The sequence below is a fragment of the Rhamphochromis longiceps genome, linkage group LG23 (genome assembly GCF_057381845.1).
Source record: "Rhamphochromis longiceps isolate RC_006_pf linkage group LG23, R_longiceps_female_GT1.1, whole genome shotgun sequence".
Taxonomy (NCBI): domain Eukaryota; kingdom Metazoa; phylum Chordata; class Actinopteri; order Cichliformes; family Cichlidae; genus Rhamphochromis; species Rhamphochromis longiceps.
The window spans coordinates 32,915,852-32,930,324 of NC_140578.1; the positions used below are offsets into that span (position 1 = coordinate 32,915,852).

The 14,473-nt window shown below is 40.1% G+C and overlaps 1 protein-coding gene across 3 annotated transcripts in view; it reads left to right on the top strand.

The window, feature by feature from the left end:
- The window catches only part of xirp2a (xin actin binding repeat containing 2a), an 86,230-nt gene that overhangs the window by 48,627 nt on the left and 23,130 nt on the right, over positions 1-14,473 (top strand). For 2 of the 3 annotated variants that reach the window (XM_085399514.1, XM_085399517.1), the window contains exon 3: positions 13,864-14,009. In XM_085399514.1, the coding sequence (XP_085255640.1) occupies positions 13,864-14,009 (146 nt within the window). Of the gene's footprint in view, positions 1-3,906; positions 4,100-13,863; positions 14,010-14,473 lie in introns of those variants that run through there. The other variant, XM_085399516.1, reaches the window with a different exon arrangement.

Below are 14,473 nucleotides of genomic sequence, written 5' to 3' on the forward strand. Positions count from 1 at the left end.
GCTGTTTCTGTGCTGTGATGAGCTCTGAAACCTGACTGAAACTCTTCAAATAAACCATTCCTCTGCAGATGATGTTAGCTGTTTGACAACTACTCTTTCAAGGATTTTTGATATGAAAGGAAGGTTGGAGATTGGCCTATAATTAGCTAAGACTGCTGGGTCTAGAGATGGCTTTTTGAGTAAAGGTTTAACTACAGCTAGCTTGAAGGCCTGTGGTACATAGCCGATCAGGGAGGCAAACTGAAAACACTCACATAAGATGCAGACCTTCACAATAAAACAGGAAACACATACACGCAATGACATAACCCACCAACTTAACACAGACTGGGGGACACAGAACATAGGAACATGAACCATGAAACAGAAGAGTACAAACACCCAAGGCAACCAAAACCACAGAATACTAATAAACTAAACATAAACACGGAGTCGCAGACTCCGGACCATGACAGGAAGTTTAGTGACCTGCAATGTTAATTTTTTCCTGAGATGTCAAAAATGATCAGTACTGCATTAGAACCACAACCTTTTTAAATTATCCTTCGAGTTTCAGAGGTTTACTGAAACCCAGCAACAATTTCATCATACCAAAAGAATGATGTTCATAGATATCACTGATGGAAACACCAGTGCCTTCCTCCAGAAGGTGTCTCCATGGTTGATTTATGCTTCTCAAAGTATAACTTAATTTCGATGCCTCTTACCTTACACGCAAAACTTCCTGATCCGTAATCTGAACTGATCCTATCTTGAGACCAGTGACTGGTGAGTCAGGATGGGGGAGGGGACAGGGAAAGTCCCTACAAGCATGGCCTGGAATGATCCAGATTAACATTATGGCAGCTTATATTAACAAGTAATTAAATTTGATAAACAGTTAAGTACAAAATACTCTCAAGTTAATTTTTCATGTTTTTTTTTTCCAAGTATCTGTATGCTACCCAGTGCAAAGCAGAACTTGTGGGAGATTTTGCCTTTCTTCTGCACCAGAAGTCTGTAGTGTGATGGTTTGAATCTCACGCAGGCCCAGGTCATTAGCTTCTCATGGCCCTTCAGACTCCACTTACATCCTTGGACAGATTGTCATCATTAGGGTGGGTGCCAGTCTGACATCCGACCTGGTAAGAGGTCCTCTACACTCAACCTCGACAGCCTTTACCAGCATGTTCATGGTGAGAGAGAAAAGGATTACAGAGAGGATACACCCTGTGGCCATCCACTACTCAAGCTTTTGCCATGCTGAGGTTGTTGTCCCAGCAGAGAAGCTACTGTAATAGTTGAGAATGAGGTTCTTGAAGTTTCCTGGGATTTAGTACCAATTAGCTTATGGGGTATGGACCATAGGTGTTTGGGACAAGCAGAGCACTATGTTGGAATGGTTCTGAGTGACTGTGGTGTTCATGGTCAATGTTAGGTTACATCGAGTGTAGCAGCTTTTTGTGGAAAAAGAAAAAGATGGTTTAAAAACAGTTCAATAAGGAAACAGGATCAGTTGGCTAGGTAATGAACTCTGATGATCTGTAAATAGAAGTATTAGGAATTTAGAACATCCTGACATTGTGTACCTCTTGAGTCTTAGTTGATGAAGACAGCCCATATAAACCCAGATACAGTATATATACTTCACTGGCTGCATCAGTAAAGTTCTTTATTGGCAAATACATGAATTAAAAATATATTTCTCTTTCTTTCATTTAAAGCTCTTTTGGGTGTGGACACACTCTGGATTTTATTTTGGGGATGTTTTCAGGCCATTTCATTTGGTATTCTACTCGAGTATGTTTATTTTCCACTTTAGGAACAGGAAATCCATGTGCGGTTGCAGTGGGATTATCAGCAGAGTGCAGCTTTCTCCCAAAGCCTAATAACGACACACTTTTCTCTTGTCAGTATGTTGCTAAACAACACCTCTTGGGGTGGGCCCCTATAGAACACCTTATGTTTCATATATAATGTTAGGAAACATGAGGTCATGATCACAGGCAACAGTACAGACAGAAAAGGCATGGAATTGAGTAGTGCAGCATAGTATTTTCTAAAATATTGTGATGGATGTAGGTTTAAAAAGATTGAATTGATGGCCTCAGGCTGATCAGACCCAAACAGGAGGTCACTTGTTTAAGAGAGGAGCTGTGCCAAACCTTTAGGGCAACATATGTCCAAGAAAGAAGGGAAAGGGATAAGGAAAGAAAGGACAGAAAAAAGTGCCTCGATGGTTACGGATTTCTTGTTCAGTCCTTTGGGCTTCTGCTCAGCAGGCACTGCACTGAACACCCTTACACTGCATTAGCCGTAGTGCCTTTCTGTCCATTTAAGGTGCCTTCTTTAAAAAAAGGTTCAAAGCCTTGATGGTAGGCAGAGTGTACAAGATGTGTTTTTAAAGGGGACAAAGGTTTCACCTAGAAATGCTCTCACAATTCAACTCTGTACAGAGTTTTATTCCATTCAGCGCATTGAAAACATTCAAGATTTGGCAGCATTTGCAAGCAACATTTAACTAAAGATCACCATTATATCTAAGACCTGTGTGACAGCAGGCTTCTAAACACAGTGAACTGAGTGTAGGACTAAATGTTAAAAAGAAAGAAAGAAAAGGAATGTGATGTATTTCCATGAAAATGTTATTCAGTATCATAAACCAGCGGTCCCCAACCTTTTTTGCGCCATGGACTGGTTTATGTCCGACAATATTTTCATGGACTGGCCTTTAAGGTTTCACAGATAAATACAACAAAATAAAACAAGTACCGGTACCAAGAAAAAGAAGATTTATTTATAACACACAGGAAAAGACCCAGGGAAACCAAGTTAACAATAAAAACTGTAAAAACCCTGAAAACCATAAATTTCACACCCGAACCTCAACTCTCGCGGCCCGGTGACAAACGACTCACGGGACCCGGAGGTGGGGGACCGCTGTCATAAATAACAAAGGCTGTTGGCTATAAATTGCTAATGCTAATGATGTCATACGCAAAGTATTAAGGACAGTGTGGGACACAAACTTCCATGCAACAGCATCAGGTCAGACTAATGAGTAATATAACAAATTATCAGTTTCAAACTGATGCACTTGATCCTGTCTGAAAACCATACAGTTTTTATTCCTCTCTCTTCCTTTAAGCCTCACTTTAAGGCAGTTTTCATGTGATTGGCGTCTCCTTACTTACAAAAGGTGTTAATGACAGGTGGGTGGGGCATCGGTGCCCACGGCTGACTACATTAGAGTCAGTTGTGATATCTCGTGCCAAATGAAGAAATGCTGTCGGAAACCAAGCATTTAGAGAAGTCTGAATCCTGACCTGACGTGTACACACACTACCTAATTTAAAACTCTGGTTTTACAATGACAGAAAACAGCCCAGGACATAAATGCTGGTACTGCAATACCAATTTTTGCAGGTTTAAGTGCTATTGTGTGTATTGAGTTTTTGAACTTTAGAAAAAGCCAGACTTTGCTTTCAGCCTTTTAACTACACTAGACTAATCTATTCTCAGGATTGCAAGCAGAAGGTGCTCATTTTAATTGGTTAAACCACATCTCTTGTCCTTAGTTGCATGAATTGTGTTTATTAGGCAGTATGTATAAAATATATCTTTCCTGTTTGTGTCAAATCCTAAAATGCCATGATATTTAGCCTGCTAACAAGCAGTGATTCAAAATGCCAAGTGTCTCCCTGCTCTCTGGTGCTTAAATGTAGGACGTACCAAGAGTGAGTTTTTCAGCTCATGTGGTCGGGACGACTGTCTCCATAAGTCTGCTGTGACATAAGGCCGAGAGCATGTTGAGTACCTTGATACTTGACTCTAAAAAAAGCCACATCCACTTACCCCCTTTCCGAAGTCCATCCTATTTTTTACGAAGGGGAACTGCTAAAATAAAATCAGCTGTCACTGGATGCCTGGGCCTCATTGAGCTGGGGAACACACTGCTGGAGCTGGTCTCCAAGCCTCACCGTCTATCTCTAACCAGATTGACTTTCTGTGCTGGGTTAAGACTGGGTAACAAAAATTGTTTAACTTTCTGGAAGTCCCAACGTCTTTTTCACTTCCATTGGATTCTATTGTTGTTTCACTTAAACGCAACATACAGAAGGTAAGTGATATATGAAGACTATCAGCATATCAAAGCTGGCTCTTGTACCAACAAAAAAACCACTGTCAGCACAGCAGCACAGCTCTTTGTAAGTGATTTTCCACCGGAGCGTGAGTGGAAGGAGACAGATTGGAAATGGGAGATGGCATTTTAGCTGATAATGAAACAGTTTGATATAGCTGGGCTGCACAGACATGAGACATCTTTGGTGTGAAATCAAGAATAAGATGAAGTGGAGGGGCTCTTTTGTGTTCAGGTGACGGGAGCTTCACAAAGAATGAGATGAGATATTGTAGTATGTTTCTATAATTCCACTAGGATTTGTGCTTTGCCATAAAACATGCATGGGCCCTTCCTGTTTCCACCAGTCATAACCGGCAGCAGTCTCATCTAAGCTATTCTAAAAGCATAACAAATTGGAGACAAAGTGCTTAGCATGGCATAAGGAAACACTCGAGGGTAATCCAGTCTCCTTGTAAAGAAATTATTTTGATAGATTTGACAGCTTAATTATTCTGCCTGTTTTGCTTTTGTCGGTGAGGAAGAAATCGCCCTCCATGGCTGACATTTCAATTAGTGAAGCTAGTTTTGGCTCTCCTGTCTAGCCTTACCAGATAAGCGCTCTGGTCAGTAAGCACAGAACAGAAATTGTGTGGCTTAAAGCTTCTGTTGTGAGGAGAGGGCAGAGAAGGAGGTGACACCGTCGTGATTAGGGGACGGCTTTGGCCTGCAACACATCTATGGTCCCTGATTTCACTTTGAGCTATGAAGCCATGCCATATTCTCTCACACCCTTAACCACCAAATTCACTCTCATGTTCCTTTTATTTCTCCTCTGACGCTTCCCTCACTAACACCCCCTCTCCCTTCACCTTTTCACTTCTAACCAGCCAATGGTTGCTTTAGAAGAGGCAGTGACAGAAGGTCACTGACCCTCAGCTCAGCTCAGTATTGTCACTGGGCCATGAATACTGCCAGTAGCTTGGCCTCTTCTATTGACTTTACTTTCTTCCCCTTCTAGTACCTCCGAGCTGGTTCCATCATTTGTGCTGCCGCTGTGGCATTGAGAAGATAAGACGCTAATAATCTAAAAGGAAGAAAACAGTGTAATGGATAAATATGCCTGGAAGCATCCATCAAAAAACAAATCACACAGGTTACAAGATTAAGCCTTTAAAAGACGCTTGTTCTGATATGAATACCACACTGTAAACAGATATTTGGCCCTCATTATGCTGGGGCATCTTAAACAATGAGTCTGTGTTCGTAAGCTGATATTAATGCTAATTAAACATCTACTGGTGTCACTGTCAATTAGTGGCAGCATGAGGAGAGAGTTAAATGACTTTAGATGTTTGAAAACATCTTTTAGGAAGTTTCTTTAATTTCTAGAATCTTCTTGAATTTTTCTTAGATGCACATGTGCTCCCCGGCACTCACTCCTGCCCTTTAAATCTCATGTTACAGGGAAACACAACACTGCAGACAAATCTGGATTATAAAAGGACTGGGGATATTTTTTCTTTGGAGTCTGCTGACCTCACCTCCATGCTGCCATAGCTTTACATAGAGCATACCCTTCTCAAAAGCCAGAGATACCTAAAGCACTGTTGTCACTGCTCTCAGTCGTCAGAACCGTCATGTCTCTGCCTCTCTGACAACTCCAGACCATGACGTGAACATTTGTCTCTGGTGATAAATGAGGGCATTATCCTTGGGTTTCTGTCATCAGGCTGGCACCCAGTAACATTGCAGCCTGAGGTGTAGGATTTCCAACCCATATTTATGGGAGGTAGCAGGTTTATTTTCAGATGCTGCTGTTTGGGCAGCTTATTTCCCCCAGTGATGTGTTACTGGCTGCACTACCATGCCACACATAGCAGAAAGCTAAAATTGGTGGGATGAGGAGAGCATGCTTTTGTCACATGTCATCTGAATGAAAGCTTGGTCATGCCGGTATGTGGCACAGCAAAATTCATATGTGTTTGCAACCCGTTCTCATTTTGAACTTGTCACAAACAGTTAGGTGCAGGTTTTAGAATTTTGTTTCTGAACACCACCACAGTGGTTTTTATTAATCATTGTGGTGTTTCTGTTTTGATGCAAGTTATTTAACAAAAATATTGCATTAATTGTTTAAGAATTGTAGCCATTTCTAGACATAGTCCGCCACTTCCAGAGACTGATAAAAATAGGCAGCTAAAAGGTCTGGAGCTGATTTCAACACTGAACTTACATTTGTTAGCTTTTTGAGTTATAGCAGACAATATGAGGTCCAAAGAGCATGTGAAGTAGGTCATTGCTAGGCTGAAAAACTAAAAAACACCAAAGACATCAATGATAGATTCAATTCAATTCAATTCAATTCAGATTAATTTGGTTTTTTATGTAGTGCCAAATCACAACAGCAGTTGGCTCAAGGCGCTTCATATTCTAAGGTAAAGACCCTACAATAATAGAGAGATAAGCAGGCAAGAATAGGAAAGGGGAAATTCCCCTTTAAAAGAGAGAAACCTCCGGCAGAAACCGGCTCAGGGGCAGCTGTCTGCTCTGACCGGTTGGGGGTAAGAGGAGGAAAACATGATAAAAGACACACTGTAGAATGAGATGAATAAAAGATTAAATGCAAAGTAGTCTATAAAGATATTCAAGTTACATCAATTTAATAAAATTTTGTTTATATAGTGCCAAATCATAACTACAGTTGCCTACAATAATACAAAATAGTACAAAGAAAACAGAGAAAAAACAAAAAATCACATGACCCCTTATGAGCAAAAGCTTTGGCGACAGTTGGAAGGAAGAAACCTCTGGCAGAACCAGGCTTAGGGAGGGGTGGCCCTCTGAGGGGAGGAAAACGGGACAAAGACATACTGTGGAAGAGAGCCAGAGATAATAACTAATGAATGCAGACAAGTGTATAAACACATAGTGAGTGAAAAATTTGACTGAAGAAGAGACACTCAATGCATCATGGGAATCCCCTAACAGCCTAGACCTATTGCAGCATATATAAGGGAGGACTTTCCTTTTTCATAAAGCATGTACCGTATTTCCCGGACTACAAAGCGCACCTGAATATTAGCCGCACAAGCTAAAATCAGGGGAAAATCCTGTTTTGTACATACATTAGCTGCACCTGACTAAAAGCCGCAGGTGTTTCAATGTTAACTTATCATATGTAAGAGAATATGCACAAAGGGAATTGTCAGGAAAGAGATGGCTGTTTGGAGACACACCCCTTTTATTAATATTTTGAAAAACAAGTTATGGGTACATATTTGCATAACTTTTTAGGTATATGTACAAGTACCGGTAATTGCAAGTAGGAAACATGTACTGTGCTTCATAAGTAACTCTCTTCATGAGTAACAAATGTAGTACATAACAATAACCTACAGCACACCAGAAAAATAGATTCAGACTACCTTTTAGGCTCAGGTGCAGTGACACGGCTTTAACAAGAAGAAAAGTCAGTCATTCACCACCATCTTTCTCTTCTTCCTGCGCTCTAAAACCACCAAAGTCCTCTTCCCCAGTGTCGGAAACGAACAGGCTCAGGGTGGCTACGTCATCCACTCTCAGCTTCTTTCCTTCGTTGTCACTTTCAAAACCAAACAAATCCTCCTTGTCAGTATCAGAATCGAACACCCTCAGAAGGGCCGTGGCGGTGTCCTCCTCTCCATCATGCAGCAGTCCAGCCCTTCGAAATCCGTTGGTGATCCTGGATGTTTTCACACTTTTCCACGCTGTCAGATTCCACCGGTGGAGTTGAGCATAACTTGCTTTTCGCAAGTTTATTGCTGCTCGTCATCCACGCCTCCCGCTGAACGCATAGCGCTACTTTGAAGTTTGTTTTTCGTGCTACTTATACGCCACTATGTTGCCTGGCGGATGGACATGTGACCAACATGCCTCTTGAACCCCGATACTGTGTGTCTGATCACATGCCCTTCCGCCAGGCATAGTGCCGTACAACAGCGGAACAAACAAAACAAATCGTCTTATGATATGACAAAAATCCTGGACAATCCATAGAAAAGCCGCACCTGACTAAAAGCTGCAGGGTTCAAAGCTTGTGCAAAAAGTAGCGGCTTATAGCCCGACAATTACGGTAGTAAGGATCACTGATCCAACCCTTACTATATGGGGTGGCTGTAGCTCAGGTGGCAGAGCAGGTCAGCCACTAATCAGAAGGTCGGTGGTTCGACCTTGGGCAAGATACTAACCCCATGTTTGCCTACTGGTGGTGGTCAGAGGGCCCGGTGGTGCCAGTGTCCGGCAGCCTCGCCTCTGTCAGTGCGCCCCAGGGCAGCTGTGGCTACAATGTAGCTTGCCATCGCCAGTGTGTGAATGTGTGTGTGAATGGGTGAATGACTGAATGTAGTGTAAAGCGCTTTGGGGTCCTTAGGGACTAGAAAAGCGCTATACAAATGCAGGCCAGGCCATATGCTTTATCAAAAAGGAAAGCTTTAAGCCTACTCTTAAAAGTAGAGATAGTGTCTGTCTCCCAAATCCAAATTGGAAGCTGGTTCCACAGAAAAGGGTCCTGAAAGCTGAAGACTCCACCTCTGTCCAAGATAGAGTAAGCATCTGGTTATATATCTAAGATTTTTAGGGTCAAGTACAATTTCTTTAATTTTATCTGAATTTGGAAGCAGAACATTTGCAGTCATCCAGGTCTTTATGTTTTTAAGACATTCCTGCCATTTAACTAATTGGTGTGGCTCCATGGATAGATAAAATTGGGTGTCATGGGCATAGCAGAGAAAAAGCATGGGATACCTTCAAGGGAAACATGTATAATGTAAACAGAATTGGTCCCAGCACTGAACCCTGTGGAACTCCATAATTAACCTCAGTGTGTGTCCATTTACATGAACAAATTAGAGTCTATTAGATAGATATGATACAAAACATTGGAGCACAGTACCTGTAATACCTATAGCGCTGCACTCAGCAAGGGTCAAGCGGGAGAACCACACTTTGTAGGGGATGCTGCTCTGCACTATTTTGGCACAAGGCATTGAAGAAGATAACAGTAGTTAAATTATATCTTTACAGCACTTTCAGAAAGACATATACTTTGATGAAATCTATTCCCTACTGCTGTGTAACCCATTATTGTAAATTTAAATGTTATTAGGAAATTATCAGAAGGTTTTCAGGAAACACTGCCAAATGTTCAGTTTCTGTCCCATATGTTAAAACAAGATCTGGAGTGTGATTAAAGTGGTGGGTGGGTTCTTTTACATTTTGAGAGAAGACAATTGAGTCTAATAAGTGCCGTGTTGAAGCTGTCATTTTTAGTTTCTAAATGGATGTTAAAATCACCCACAAAAATTCTTTTATCTGAGCTGAGCACTAAATCAGATAAAAAGTCTGAGAAATCAGACAGAAACTCTGTGTAAGGCCCAGGTAGACAATAGATGATAGCAAGTTAAACTAGTTTTTGAATTTTTCAACTAAGTTGGACAAATGAGTCATTCAAATGAATTAAAACTCTGTCTGGGTCAAGCTGGAGTGGGAGATTGCTGTGACCCCCCGTCTGCCTGTGCTTCAGCTAAGGGGTGTTAATTAATTAAAACAAACATAATCATGTTGTAACAAGGGTCTGTAAGGCAGAGTAAATTAATTTGTTGATCAATTATTAATTCATGTACTAACAGAGACTTAGAAGAGAGAGACCTAATGTTTAATAATCCACATTATAGTGTTTTACTCTTTGGTGCAGTTGTGGATATTATATATTGCAATTTAAGGAGAACATGCAGCTAAACATGTCACTCCTGGTCCGACTGGGAAGGGGACAAGAGAAAACTACAGAGTTGTTGTTTTGGCAAAGTTACACACTGATTGAATATGAACTTCAGTTACTTCCATCTGTTGTAACCTGGTGTCATTACTGGTGATGTGAATTATATGGAGTTCTTGTTTACCTTTAGACAGCAGTTTTAGATTTCCCTTAATGTCACTTGCTCTGGTCCCTGGAAGATAATTGACCTATTGTTGCTGGTGTCTCTAGCTTCACATGTCTGAAAGCAGAACTGCCAAAACAGTTAAACGCATGAATGGGTTTGTGGTGTACCTGGGGATTCTATTTAGGACTACACTTTGTCCTTACCATCACCCATGCCAGCTTGTTTTCCTTGCTCCTCGGGACAATCTGCCGGCGAGAGCTAATGGTGGCTACACTATCTTCGGCTACACTAACTATAGGGCCTGGCAAGCTACTGTAAGGATTTTTCAAGGTTGCGAAGTGGGTTCTTCAATTCAGTGATCCTGACCTCCAAAGCTGGAAACAGGCTACATTTATTACTGGTATCATTATTACTAAAGGAAGCCGAGGAGTAACTAAACATCTGACACAATGAGCAAGAAAGTGCAGGAAGGACAGGTGAATAGGGCATGCTGTTAGTGGGTCAACTACGAGCTAAGCTAAGTCAGCAAATCCCTAAAGAGACAGTGAGCGAGTACTACTGTGAATATAATTAGTTTTAATTCTGAATTTAACAGAGAGCCAATGAAGTGAAGCTTGCTGCATTTTGAATCAACTGAAGGCTTTTTAAGGAGCTTTTTGTACATCCTGATAATGATGAATTATAATTGTCCAGGACATAAGTAACAAATGCATGTACTATTTTAATTTTTAAGTTGACATATTGTGCCAATGCAAGAAAGTAGTCCTATATATGCTTATAATATACACATTGAAGTACATATTCTGTTCAGAGATGACTCCGCAATTCCCCAGTGTTACTGGAGTCCAAGGTAATGGCATCTAAAGTGAGTGTCTACTTAGATATCCTGTTTCTAAGCCTTTGGACAAGTACCGAACATAACCAATTGCAAATTATGACAAAAGGCATACTGGAAACCCCAGAGACTTTCCCAAGTCTAACAACTGGGATATTCTCTAATGGCCAAGTAGTCACCTGGTGTCAGTCTAAGAGAGTTTGCTTTTTAGGTATTAAATACAAAACTCTATACTCAGACCCAAAAACAAGCTGCAACTGGACCTCAGGCAGTAATTGACTACAAATGATTTTCATCCTAGTGTTCAAAACAATCCTTATATTTAGAATTATCCTAGTTTGTCCGATCATTTATTAGCCTTTGAAAATTAGGGACTGCGTATAAAAATGCCTTCAGTTCAAAAATAGTTACAGCAATACTCATTGAACCATTTGAATTGTAATGTCTTTACACTGATTAAGATTTTTACCTAGTCTTTCAATGTGCACTGTAATCTCACTGTAAGTGCCTCAGTATCTGTCAGATGTGTTCTGCTGGTGTCCACACAAATGCTAAAACCATAATAGTAGTGGTTTTATGGTGGAAAAGTAAATTGTGGAAAAGCTACAGTAATAGACTGGAAATCTCAAAGCATCCTGGGTAGTTGCCACCCATGTCAAACAACATCAGAAATATGAATGGCTTCAAGTTCCCATTCAGGTGTCGCAGTACTCAGGCAGGCACTCCCCTGATCTGCAATACATGCAAACAGTTTTGCATCTGTTACCCAGCAACAACACTTTACTGTACTGAAAGTTTTGTTCTTTTCAATTTTGCATTTCAGTTTTTAGTGTAACATCTCACAGCACTACATACATGCTTATAACACATGTGATTTTACTGGCATTTAATACTGCACTGTAATAATATAGAAGTTACACATAGTTGCAATAAACTGTAGTGTGAATCTTAAAAATAAGTCATTCAGATGTGAAGTAGTTTTATGTCTTTTCTGATAGCACAATGTTTTATTTGTAGCTTGCTGCCTCTTTGTTCTCTGTTGATACCGCTCTCGAGCAGCCACAACTTCCTCTTCTGTGTGTTATGATGTAACCCTGTGACGATCACACTCTCGCATTTCATAAGCTGATTTGCCTAAAACAAAAGCAGGGAGGGTTTCTTTGCTTATCCTGCTGCCTGTGACCACGTAACAGTTTGATGTGGGCCTGAAGTATAACAAAAGTATCCAGTCAGGATCACAGTCCATTCAGGTCATAGGTACGGCTGTATCAGTCAACAAAAACATAGATCACCATTCTGCTGTGTTTCACCACAATTTACGGCCACAATTTAACTTTCAAACCTCCATTTATTCCATTATAAGCACTGGTGACATCATAATTCCAAGCTAATAAAGGAGCATCTCTTTTACAGAAAATGTAAATCGTTTTTCATCAATCATGGAACGGTTTTTATTTGTTGTTCTGTTTTTAGCTTCAAATAACAGAAGTTAAAAAAGAAAGAGGAAAAAAAACATTTTGACATTATGCTGGAAAATGTTGCCTTCAGGAAAGCAGAAGAGTTGACCTTGTTCAATAAACAAATTCCCATTTATTTTTTTCATAAACACCTTAGGTCTTATCACTGCTTACTATGTTTATCTAAACAATTACTGAAATTAAAATTCTGAAGTTTTCTTTCATATCTGCATATTCTTATAGACGTGTTGTTCCAAGCAGCAGTTAGGTTAAATGTAACCAAAGTTGAAATTAAAAAGTGGGGCACTGACCAAGTCATGAGTCTTTTTTTGTAATGCTGAGGGGAGCATTGAGACTCCATTGATATGTTGCTGTGGTTCAATAATAGAGATCGGGCTTTAAATGAATTCGTTTGGAAGACATAGAAATGATGAGTGGAATATGATAAGCCACAGCCATTTAATAAATGGGCATTAGGATAGATAAGCACAAACACTATATACTCTACAAAGCAGTGTGTACTTTACATGGCTCTTATCTGTATACTACAGAATCACCAAAGGGAACATCTATTTAATCCATCCATCCATCCATCCATCCAAATGCATTGAGGAAGCAACATTTTTCAAATATTTTTTTCCTCTGTTATGAAGTCAAACTTCCTGGCATCCACTTTTTGCCAAGTTATACCAACATACATGTCGAGAAAAAATACAAGCACCTAATGTGAAAGTACAGCCAGGAGGAACATTTCAAAATGTCAAAAGGTCACAGCATGAGCATATAATAAGGGAGAATAATTTATATTTTGGGTCTGCTTCATCCCACGGTGTTGTTGGCTGAAAACATGCCAAGAGCTAAAAGGTCCGGTGTAGGCGTATTTTGAGCCTTATTGGAGCCTTCTCTGTTGCCTAATGATGCTTTGTAACACAGAAAAGTCAAATCTAAAATCAATGGTCCTCTCTAATTGGCCATCCACAGGGATGTTCTGTGCAACATGTAGGCTGATGAGTATCCTGCTTCTTTTATGTGTCAGTATTTGATCAGGATCATTTGACTCTTACAATTTCTTGGTTAAAATATCTGTGGCATGTTGAACTAAATCAGATGTCTGTATAAAACTCATAAAACTCAATCAAAATCGTCTTTGATTGATTTTTTTTAATTGCTAGTAAACAGCAAAAAGAAGAGCTTGAAACCCAACCAACACCTACATATGCTATGTATGTTTTAATGTATTATAGTGTTATGTAATATTTTAATGGGTGCTATTCTGTCTAAACTGCCGAATAAAAATAATCTATTCCCTCATTCAGCTTCTTCCACTGTAACAGACTCGTCATGCACAAAACTGTCCCTTATGTCCAATTAAATGGCACGCTCTGTCGCAGCAGTCACTGATGTGCCAGAAAAGTAATGAGTAGGTGTAAATTTTCTGCAGTTTTCTTGAGAAGACATATCCAGCAATAGGATAAAGTTCAGTTTAGCTTGCTGGGAATTTTTAAATTTTAAATAAGCATCTTAATGGTTAATATCTCTTTGTGTGTGTAGCTGCTGGCAGCGCAGGTAGACATCCCAAGGAGAGGGCCCCGAGCGCTGAGGACCAGGAGGCTGAGTCGGTGTCGGTGAAAGAGCGGCTGGCAATGTATCAGGCTGCCGTGTCCAAGAAAGAAAGCAGCAGCTCCTCCTCTGCAGTGGTAAGATTATACTTGCACATGCACATAATGAAAGATGAAGGTGGGGATGTGTAGGCAGCCACAGAGACAGTAGACAATCACCCACAGGAAATCTACTGTCCTGCTTGTATTGAATCCATTACAGGATGGGAAGAACAAATCTCTAGAGTGAATGGAAGTCAAGAGGAATCATCTAGTAGTGTTTTCTTACAAAACTGGTCAATCTGGAAGTGAATCGTTTTTTTCATTCCAGTTTATTTTATTACATATTTCTAATAAATCAGCAGGCATTTGGCTGTCAGCTAAATTCTACACAATTATGTAATGATTAAATAAAAATTGATGGAGTATTTTATGAAAAAAAAGATCCAAATCATGCATTAGATGAATGGAAAACAGTCTATTATTATTGTAAAAATTTCAAGAAAGAAAAAGTGACATTCACAGAAAATTGAGCATGTAAATTATTAAGCAAATATTTAAAG